We start from the raw sequence: 12,037 nt of genomic DNA, 5'->3' as shown, positions 1-12,037 counted from the left end.
TAGGGTCTAACGTAACGTTCGCCAAAGAAAGTTTTCCAGACGGTTCGAGAAACGGAATTTGAATACTTCCAGTTATATATCTTATTCGTGATGAAGTTCGTGCCGAGCAATTAACTAATCCGTTTCACGTTTTCGCGTGTAAGATGGAATATAATTGTTTTACTTGCATAACGTCTCTATTATTATTATTATTATTATTATTATTATGATTATTATTCTTATCTATATATATTAAATAGTTACAAATTAATAAGAATCACAAAAGAAAAAAGAAATGAGAACTTAAATATTATCGATATTTTATTTATTAACATCCGTGTATATATCGTAGATTTTATTTTTCAAACGTGTAAATACGTAATGAAAATTATTAAAAAAAAAACACACACGCACATACAAACAAACACACATTTACGTGGATTCATTTAGACAGATGCTCGAGTTAAAAGAACCTCGATGTTACCGCGATGCGTTATGCGAAAACACAAACAAATTCTGAAATTTCTCGGTTTAATTTTTATTTCGCAATCGTTTAAATTAAATTTTTCTATTCCAGTAAGATTTAAATACATATTTGAGAATGTGAAACGGATATTTATTAGAAACAAGTTTTTCTTAGTTCCATTTACTCGCAGTTTGTCGTGGAACCAATTACCTTGCGTAAATGAAAAGGAACTACATATACTGTATATTAAAATGAAAAAAAAAAGAAAAAAAAAATTAAATCTAATCGATCTTGTCTTTATTAACGTTAGATTAAAGAATAATCGAATTATACATAAGATACTTAAATATACGATAATAATCAAAATTGAACACATTTTAATTAATAAGAATAAAAAGTTATTCATATAACCGCGCGATTATTGATTAATAAATTAATGTCGTCGCGAGATTGTGAAATTTTATGATTCGAAAAAAGGATTAATGGAATAATTTTGATGACTCAATTGAATGTTTGAGGTTGACATTGTGAACGATGTTATCAATGATGTGCTGGATAATCGGCGTACCAGCCAAAGGCACCATTAGAACCAGTATGTCCTCCATAATCCACATAATCAAGAATATGACCGATAGATCTCTCAGCTCGTTGGGGTGGATTGTCATACTCCTCGTGATGAAGATTTGGCATTGTTATTGGTACGTAAGCAGCAGGCTCTGCTTGACGAGCAATTCTTGGAACCGATGCTGATATAGGATTCAATTCTAATACATCGATACCATCAATAGGAATAGCAATGTAACGCCTACCAGCCAATACATCACATACGCCATACAACGTCAATAATAAGACAACCTAAAAATAATTGATTAATAATAATACAAAATAATATTACGATATAATTATACATTTACAAACAAAGTTTCTTGATGATATTCATTATTTTTTTGATAATATAATAATCTTTTCTTATTTCGAATAGTAAAACATTGTTCCAACGAAAGACACGCGTTTTCTTTTTAAATTAAATAGAATATATTGTGTTACAAGTATAATGTAATTATATTATTTAGAAAAAGAAAAAAAAAACAAATAAGATATTTGTATATCTTGAAAAAGCTTTTGTTAGATATTAAAACGTAAGATAATTTTTGTCTGAAACAATGATATTTTTTATATTCTAAAAATTCGATAAAATATGTATCGTTATTATTATAATATTATTATTATTATGAAAATGAATTTTTACCAAGTTATTCATTGTAATATCGTTGAACTGAATTCGGATGTTAGATGAACTGAGGAGAGAGTCTTCGTCAGCCGTGTTTTATACGATTCCGCTTGGCCGCAGCTTTCTCGTACACCGGGTTAAAAAAAGTTCCCCGTGTTTTCAAAGACCCGATGATTGCAATCCATTTCTCTTGTTAAGTTTGTCCATCCCAATTGTAAATCTTATTAGTCGTTATTACCTTGCGTACGTTTTTTTCTTATATATATATATATATATTTAACCATATACATTTATCATATTTATAATTATAGAAGTATTATATATATATATATAGCGAAGATATGGAAATATTTTGATTTTTTCTTTTATTTATACATATTTATTTTTTTTCTTGCTTTTATCATATATATATTTGTCATTGTCTAACGATCAAAGTGTAACACGAATGATTTTATTTTTTTTTTGTCATTATATGTAGTACATTAAAAAGTGGTAAACGATGATAGAATTTTGTTGTATATATTTTATATTAATAAATGCGTAACAGTCAACAACTTGGGCACGTTATTACCGTCAGATCGCTAAAACGAAGCAACATGGTGGGTGAGGTTAATAAAATTGATGGGTGACCCATTTGGAAAAAGACACACCGTGCCGTTGTTTATTCCTCTTTGATAATATTGGATAGATGTGAGAAAGTATTCTTAGTAAAGTAACTCGAACCCATAAAAAAAGGGAGAGTAAAAAGATACATATTGATCTACGCCAAGAAGAAACTTTAGTTTCACGTTATAAAAACTTTATATTTATGTTTTACGTTAGTCCATTTTAGATATATATATATATATATTGTCATTTTCTTTTCATAGCTTGACTTTCAATGATTAGGTTCCGCTTATTTCTTTGAACCACCTCTGCGCACACCTCACCGTTGTCTATTATTTTGCGGTTGTACAGGTAACTTTTACTTCCGTGCAAGAAATCCCGAAAAACTACTATTTTATCTTCCAGACACGGTAGTCATGACAATCGAAAGCATCATAATGGAAAGAAAAGTGAAAGGGATTAATAACGTTAGAACAATTTGTTCGAAAGATAATTTCGTATACTTTATAATATTCTTGATCGAACTTTTTTTTTTGTCTTTTTTCCTTCGTGACACATTTTATTTTTATAATTCCAATACGTTAAATGGACAATAAACACAATTACATATATTAAAAACGAACAAATGAATAGCCAAGATTAACTTATTCACAATCTGTTGTGACTTTAACTTATATTTGTCGGTTAATTAATTTGCATCAGAATTTTATATATATTTATACGTAAACGCTGTATTTTTGCAAAATATTCCTCTTAAAAAATGCAAATTTATTATTAATCGACAAAATAAATCGCGGTTATGTTGCATGAATGAAATGATGTATATCTATATCTATATCTATATATATATATAAATATATATATATTATATTATATATATATGNATATATATATATATATATGTATTTGCATGTATATATATGTATATATATGTATATACATTTATATATGTATATATAAACGAGGAAAATTATGCGAAAAAAAGGAACAAAAGATAAATAACAAAAAGTTAATAAAAGTCCGACAAATAAATGTATACATTAGGTCGCGTACAAGTTCTGTTTGCATTGTTTCGAAAGAATATCAAAATTTTATAAACATGAAACGAAACTACGATCAACGATATAATAGTAATCGCGATTATGAATAACTATTCCAAAAATGCTTTAACAGCACAAAGCACATTGTTATAAATGATAATGAAAATAGTGTTAAGGATCATCATTTGAATCTTTTACATTGGTATCTTAAAATGGAGATACCAATGGAATCCGAGGAATTACAATGGTACAACTAATGGGTGGTGATAAAATAAAAAGATATTGCTTTCGGTTTGGTTAACCCATTAGTATAAAAAAACGAGTCGTTATTCATAATATTCGACCTAATATAAACTAAAGAATTAATCTTTTAGCGATAAAAAAAAGAGTAATAAAAATATGCACACACACACATACACAAATATTTATTGTCGTTACTGCTATATCCTTTTTAAGGATTTGAAAAATCTGAAAAATTTGTCCAAAAGTTTTTCAAATCCATATAAGGAAAAGTAATAACGACAATTTTACATAGATAAATGTTTACATGTATAATATACTTTAAGTATAAATCGAAAAAAAGAAGTAATTAGTAGGAATCCTTTAATAATTTTCAGGTAATAGATATATCATTAATTTGCGCATTATATTAACTGATTTATTTGATTCTTGCTTTGCAAGGGCATTGTGTTTTGTTGCTGGATTATATCTCACAAAAAGAAAAATATCGATATGGATTAATTATTGTTAAAAAATAAAATCAAAATAAAAAAAAAATCGCAGGTAATTGAAAAGTTTAAAAAAAACAAAATAAATAATTTATATTATTTATCTGATTGTGTGTGAATTGTAGATGATGAAGAAAAATTTACGAATTTGAACTAAACGTAGGGAGACCAATGCTAAGATTTATAGTTCCCTTCCAAAGGTGGAAGCAATTGATTTAATTGACCTTTCTTTTTTTTTTTTAACAATGCAAGCAATTAAGCGTTATCATACGTTCAATGTCGACATTTATGTATTGATGATGGTTTTTCTTTTTTCTTTTTTCTTTCTTTATAAAAACTTCAGTTTGGACAATGTTTATTTTTATGATCATTTTCTTGATTAGAACTTCCATTTGTACTGTTATCATTCTACTTATTAGTTTTTCATTTGATACATGCAACTTATATATCTTAATTTAGCTTAATTTTTGATTATTCAGAAAACGATGCATTCGAATTATCATCATTCATAAATATTTTAGCTCGTTTTCTAAGTATGGGCACGTTATTAAGAACTTTATCTTCAGAAATGTTAGGAGTAGTTTTCAATAAATGTACCAAATTATTAATATTATCATGATCACCACTATCAAACTCTTCATCCAAATCCAGATCAATAAATTCTTGTTCTGTTTCTAATTCTTCGTCTATGTCTTCATCCATTTCTTTATACGTCTTAAAACTGCTTAGCAATTCCTTAAGCTTTACCTCATCTTCTGTTGGAACACTCTTATACTACATTTTAAAGGAAAAAAAAAGAAAGAAATAAATAAAAATGTCAGATATTTCTACATGTATACGTGAAAAATAATTACTTACATAACTCGTCATAGTGTTAAATAGAATTGCATGCTTTTCTTTACGTAATGTAACACCGATGTTCAAGTCCTAGAAAGAAAATTATTTCCAATTGTTTAACAAATATTTATATATATATATATACAAGGTGTCCTGTAAGTGGTATAAGAGAACAGGGGATAATTCTACGTGAAATGTTTAGTAGAATATGTGGGATAAAATGTGTTCATATAAGGTATCATATTTTTAATAAAAATAAGTTTGAAAATTTATCGATATAAAAAATTGTCCTACCTCCTTAAAAAGATCGATCACATAAACGTGTTTTCGAGTACTTGCTTTAGCTCGTATTACTATTTTAGTATTTTTAACGTGCATACACAGTTTCTCAGTAGATTTAACATCACACAATTCCTTAAATCTTGCAATGCCTTCATCTGTCCATCCACCCTCGCTAAATTGAAAAACATACAAACAAAATTAGATATTTTTATAAATGCATAGAAAACATTTCTCAAATGTCTTAGAAATAGACATATTTTTATATTAAAAAAAAAAAAATAGAATTTTTTTTCTTCTTTTTTTTGATTACGATTGTCACACATAAGATTCATTATGCGTTACAAATAAATACGAAAATGAATCCTAAAATTATTTCGTTGTAAGTGTTTCGGGAGATCTTGAAAATGATATAATTACGTTAAAAATATTTAATCTCTATCTTTATCTCTTTTTCTCTTTTGTTTTTATATATATTACATTTGATTTGAAAAAGAAAAAGAAAGAAATAAAATTGTTATCATCATTTTGAATAAGTGACAATACCGAATTAATTAAATTAAGCAATAGAATTATGAATTGGTAAAAAAATATTCTGTTAAATATACGTTGTAACTTGTAATTTGTTAAGTAACTTTTATATTACTCGTACAAAAAAATCATTTTTCAAATGATTGGTGTTTGTTAAATTTAACTGTACATCACTCGTCAACGTAATGACGAAGAAATGTTTTCTACGGTTCATATTGCAACACATAATTACAAAATATACTCTTACAGTGGGATTCCCGCTTCGTCTTCTTTCAATTAACTATCATTAGATGAAACTATCGTGATAATTAATTCAATTAAAAATTATTCACTGCTGGTACCCTACATTTTCAACTTGTTTTACTAACAGAGTTGAATATACAACCAAATTCAAAATGTCAATATTTTTTTTCCTATAATAATTCAAGCATTCGGTTTTTAAACAATATCATTGTACAACAAATTATGACAATATAATTAATATAATTAATTCATCGCTAAAACGATAATTTATATTATGATTTTATAGCTAAGAATACAGAAATGCAAATTCAACAAAAATATTTATAATTCCTACAAATAATTTATCAATTTTCTATTCTATTTTTTTTTTCATTTTTGCTTCAAATAGCTAATTATTTGTAAAACATCAAAATGATCGCGTACAACAAAATATTTCTATTAATTAAATTTCAATATCTAGAACGTTTTATTCGTTAAGTCAATTTAATAAATTATTTTTCATCTACATAATACTCGTAGAAAATTACTTTATTGCGAGTCGAGATATTTGGCCGACAAGGTAACAAAACAAACTCAAAACAAACTGAAACGAAAATAGCAAAGAAAGCTGTTTAAACGATTCATGTTTTTGGCAATGAAGTTGTACTATATAAAAGCCGCGTAGTGCTGCAACTCGGTAAAACTATATTAAATATCGTAAACTTGCGTCGTAATTTACACTCGAAAATCATAGCTAAAGAGAAAAAAAGAGAAACAGAAAACCGTATACGTTTATACATGACGTATAAAATACAATTGATTGTATCACGTCAAAATACATTTTGATTTCAATATATGTATTGTATGCATGCATGCAACGATTTTTATTTTCTTTCATTTTTATTATATAAATTAATTGACCAGTGAACTTCTTTTATCGACGCGGCTTCTAATTTAATTTTTTAATACGTTGAGTTTATCAGAAATTATTAAAAAAAAAAAATTATTTCCAATTGAATGTAGAAATGATATTATTAACTCATAAAATTAATCTAAAAGATTATAAAATTAGGATGTAAAGATTTCTTTTAGAAAAAGAATGATAAAGTTGATTCGATTAATAAAAATATAAATAATACAACGCGTAACTGAACAAAATAGTTTGTCCCTGATATCATATATCTGCTTTAAAGTAAATTTATTTTGTATTAATTATTTTTTTGTAACCTGGTAATATTTCTTAGGATATTACTAGATTATCGAAATATCCATGTAAATGTTTAATCAAGCATTTGAAAAATATTGAAAATTTGTCTATATAACGTTTCATTAGGTTCATATAGCGAAATTGAAGATACTTATATATTTATGTATTATATAAGGAAGAATAACTGACAGTTTATGTATACATATATATATAACAATAACATTTACTTACGGTTCTCCTACGTTGCTTAACATACATTCGTATGCTTGTACAACGAATCTTACGAAATATTGAGGCATCTCATACATATCAAATTTTTTAGCAGTATCTTGAACTCCAATATCGATAAACATAAGAAGACAGTGGTCATCATGTACTTCCAATATCTCAGCTCTATACCAATTTCCATCTTCTTTTTTTACGGCAACTATATGTCCCTTTTTAAGCTGTTACATAAAAAAAAAAAAAAAACGAAAACTTACATTCAGTTATGAGAATTATTTTTAGTATAGAATATTATTTTAAATACTTACATTGTACATTACTAATGTTTTGAGATTAATCGAATTATTATAAAACTCATTCATTTCAGTTTGTAACTGTTCAGATTCAATTTCTTGCAATGAATCAACTTGGATATAAAAATGTGAAGGATTCTTAATTGTTCGTACCTCTACGTGTATATGCATTTCTTGTCCTACATATTATATATATAAAATGTCAATTATTAATTACATTTAATAACGAACACAAGAAACTTTGATACATTTATTATAAACTAACCGATCACTAGCAAATCCAATAATTTTAAATCTGGTATTGGAAGTATTGGTTCGCGCTTTGCAAACAAACTGGTAACTTTTGTTTCCGTGTAATTCTTAAGTTTCGCTTCAACTAATGGTATTGCTTTAGAAATTTGTTTACAAGTACCTGTAATTAATATTCTTGCCATAGGACCTGTAAAATAATTGATCTCAATTAATAAATATATACAACATTCAAATACACATTGAGATAGATTAATTTTTTATAAAAACAAATTTATTTTCAAATATATTTCCTAATAATATATTACCTGACAAAGGATCAACTTCACTTCTTATCATAAGATTTGCGCCTGAATTTCCTTGTATGTCTCTTATAATGTCTTTCTCTCTTCCAATGAATTTATCTACGCTTTCTATTCTGATGCCCATGTCGTACACATCAACATCACACTTATCTTTTACAGCCTTTCTTATCATTTTATCAGCTTCAATTACGCCTTGTAAAGGTCCTCTAATTAGGAGTTGACGATCAGGACGTCGTAGAGTATCTATTACAAACGTTATCTTTGTTTTAGTTTCTTCCTGAATATGATTTATCACCCAGCTATTATTTTTTTTAAATAATGGAAGATGTCTTCTTTTTAATGATATCTGTCTTTCGGTTTCTTTATTTAGTATATTATTATCCTTAGCTTTCAACTTAATTGTACGTCTCTAAACAATCAATACAATTATATTATGATAAATGTATACATTAGGATATATATTCTCTTACAATCGTTACTTTACCTCTTTAAATATATCAATAATTATTGCTGCCAACCAAATTGAAAATGGAACGCCACAAATTACTATCAGTTGCCATAGATAAAAGCTATTTAAATATAGAGACATCTGTAACAACAATACAAAAAACAACAACTTATTAGTAAAAGTAAAAAAAGAAACAAAAAAAAAAAAAAGAAATAGAAATAATTTATGAATAACGTTTCGACCAAAAATAAATATATAGATATATAATATGTTATTGTTAATTCATGAAATAATTTGCTATTATACGAAATAACTATACAAACTAGATTAAGTATGAAATATAATGTAGAGATATTTATACTTCTGAAATTAAATAATATATTCATTTGCGAGAGATGAGTTGGTAAATTATGAAATTGAGATTATATCAGTATCTAAGGTCAGCTCGTGTTTACAGAACAATACTGATCGTAGTCACTCGTTTTTACTTCCTCTTATATTTTGAAAACAAATATTTTGCTAATCTCATCGTTCTATCGACTTTAAAAGTATCACGTTCAAACGCGTATTAGAGTTATAATTCGTAAAAATAGGCTTGATCCAGAGAAAATTTGCTGAAAAACTGAAAGCTTTACCAGCAATCAGTGCTAGCAGTACGTGTGTATTTAATTAATAAAACATAAAAAAAATTTAATTAACTGAATTTTGTTTATTAAAATATTATTATTATTTAATTCAAGCCTAAAGAATTAAAAAATTCAATTTCCTTTAAATTGTAGCGTCAAACCAAACCTTGCATAATGAACAAGGTTTTACTCGCTATTATTGTATCCCAAAATATAAGACAAAAAGATACCTTTGTTTAAAAAAAGAAAAGGGGATTACTGTACAATTAGAAATGTCCAAAAAAACCAAAGGTATTGTAATAAATGATTTTTTATTGAAAAAATCGAAAAAATAACTAATAATGGAGTCATGAAACAATAACTAGATACCTATAATTATTTCATATAATATCTATTTAATTTAAAATACAACTAATCGAAATGTATAATAAAATTCGGTTTATATGATTTTCCTGGAACACCTATTTATCTTTTATTAATATTTATATATATCTTTAATTAATATTTTATAAAGTAACTTAATTAAATACTTTAACGGTAACATATATAAATGATGTCCTATCATCGACAATACGAGAGTGGATAGGTCGGTTCTACATGAAAAACTAAGTAGAATTTGTCAAATAAAATTTGTTCATATATGGCTTTGTTTTCGAAAACAATAAATTTGAAAATTTGTCGAGTGCGCGAGCATCCGTTATATTCATTACTTATTAATACAAAACTTAACTTATTAACTTATTAATTAATTAATTAATTAAATTTATTATATCCATTATTTATATAATAGAAACAAAAATACTCGTGATACTGTAAACAAAGTATACCGAATATTTCCTGTAACGATCTAAGTCCTTTAATAAAACGAATTAAAAAAAAAAAGTCAGCAAATAATATTATATCATCAAAGTTTAACATTACATTCATAAAAATAAATAAGAAGCTTTTACCAAAAAAGAAAAAAAGAAAAAAAAAAAGAAAATACACAAAAGAATATATTACTTGACAAACAAGTTTAACGGTTCCGAATCAAATTCATCCGACAAAAGGAAAGCTATATTCAACGTTTAAAGTTAAATACGTAATATCCTAAGTTAAATGTGCCTAATTAATTAAATAGAATTTATTTAATTAATTGTTTACACTTATATATCATCCTTGATTCGAATAAAAATTAAAAAGTATAAATAAATTAAATAAAATATAAGATATAACTTACGATGCTTGTCACAAAGGATTCAGTTAAGAAGCGAAATAGACAACGAAGAAAGAAATGGCTCACTATCGCTTGCTACTAAATAGAGAACCCTTAGTCCTATAATAAATAAGTCAAATGGAATCAACGTATATAATAATCTTTGCCTAATTCAGTGTTTATAAATTAATATAAATTATATAAACATTAATAAATGAAAAATAAGAAGGAAAAAAATTTTGCGGATTATAACAAAAGTGAATAAAATGTGTAAAAAGTCTATTAAAAAAAACAAGGAAATAGTTTTATTTCTATTCACGTAGTTTTCTTTAAACGGACAACCAATAATATTGCCTGACCTTCGAAACTTGTTTGATTTCTAGGGATTGGTCTATTTTCATTCGAGGACCAACGAATAGAAAAAAAAGTAACTAAACACGTGGCGCCAATTCTATGAGGTTTCGAATAAATTTGAATGGAAGGAAAATAATCGTTATATCTCTGAATTATATAAATCGTCTTGTAACAAGCGAACACACACACAGAGGGGGGAAAAATTAATCTAAGTATAAAATAAAATTTGTACACTTTTTTTTATTTTCGTATGTTTAAAAATTTGTCAATTACGCGTACACGTTTTCTCACAATTTGTAACATCAATTCTTGATATCGGTGATGTTACATTGCTTTATTTTTACGATATAAATGAATGTAAATTTATTTGCCATACAATTTTTCTCGATGAATACATACATAAATCCAATATTTTACAATTCAAATATATTGAAGTAACGACACGAGACGTTTATTCCTTGCAACGGCAGATATCTTAATGAACTAGACACATGTTCGATATCATTTTAATCTCACAAACGAATAAATCAAATATTTTTACTCGCCTTAGTTCAAATATTATATTCATTAATTCGCCTAATAAAACGTAAGTGAGAAAATTGTATTAAACATATATCAACCGGAAATAATCCATATTAAGTAATATGTGCAGAATATTGTTCTAAATTACAGATAATTTAAATTCAACATTTGTACGTTATATGCGATAACAAATTATAATCAAATATAATACGTTTCGATTAGTCTAATGCGACGTAAAACAAATTGTATTACAACCAGTCCTTTTTTTTGGATGGGCAACGCACTGAAACGGCTTACGACGTATTTTTAATGTTTCACAAACAAATAAGAAATAGTATTCAAAAAAGAATGAGAATAAATAAAAAAGAAATAAGCAAATGATAAGATATGGTATTTAGATTTGATCCTATTTGAAAAATAAAATATAAATTAGGATAAATTGTGTTTAATTTTTGATGAGTTCCATAGGAAAAAGGTGATTTAAATTTTATTTAAATTAATATATTTGAAAATATATATATATATAATTTTCTTTAATAAAAAGTTTGACGATAAATTAGTTCCTGCAACTTTCATTTTTCTTTTTACAAAAAGAAAAAGCACTGATTAAAACAATTTAATATCAATTATACGAAATACATGTCGATGATTTTATTAGATATTTTTTAAATTTTATTTAATAATGAAAAAGTGT

General features: G+C 26.0%; 2 protein-coding genes across 2 annotated transcripts; both read right to left on the bottom strand.

The window, feature by feature from the left end:
- Nucleotides 1-343: 343 nt before the first annotated feature.
- Nucleotides 344-1,706, bottom strand: LOC106789874. The gene is made up of 2 exons (XM_014754400.1): nt 1,695-1,706; nt 344-1,300 (listed from the first exon to the last, which is right to left on the bottom strand). Exons 1-2 carry the CDS (start codon nt 1,704-1,706, stop codon nt 986-988), a joined length of 327 nt encoding a protein of 108 aa, XP_014609886.1. The 3' UTR covers nt 344-985.
- Nucleotides 1,707-3,962: 2,256 nt separating this feature from the next.
- LOC106789909 lies at nt 3,963-10,637 on the bottom strand. The gene is made up of 9 exons (XM_014754456.1): nt 10,492-10,637; nt 8,683-8,787; nt 8,202-8,607; nt 7,910-8,083; nt 7,660-7,823; nt 7,358-7,572; nt 5,182-5,341; nt 4,909-4,977; nt 3,963-4,824 (listed from the first exon to the last, which is right to left on the bottom strand). The coding sequence occupies exons 2-9, from the start codon at nt 8,785-8,787 to the stop codon at nt 4,522-4,524; spliced, it is 1,596 nt and encodes a 531-aa protein (XP_014609942.1). The 5' UTR covers nt 10,492-10,637; the 3' UTR covers nt 3,963-4,521.
- Between the last annotated feature and the right edge of the window lie 1,400 nt (nt 10,638-12,037).

Source organism: Polistes canadensis, unplaced genomic scaffold, assembly GCF_001313835.1.
Source record: "Polistes canadensis isolate GaletaPanama2010 unplaced genomic scaffold, ASM131383v1 scaffold_206, whole genome shotgun sequence".
Taxonomy (NCBI): Eukaryota; Metazoa; Arthropoda; class Insecta; order Hymenoptera; family Vespidae; genus Polistes; species Polistes canadensis.
Note: the sequence above shows the minus strand (reverse complement) of the source record. Positions and strands in the feature narration are given on the sequence as shown.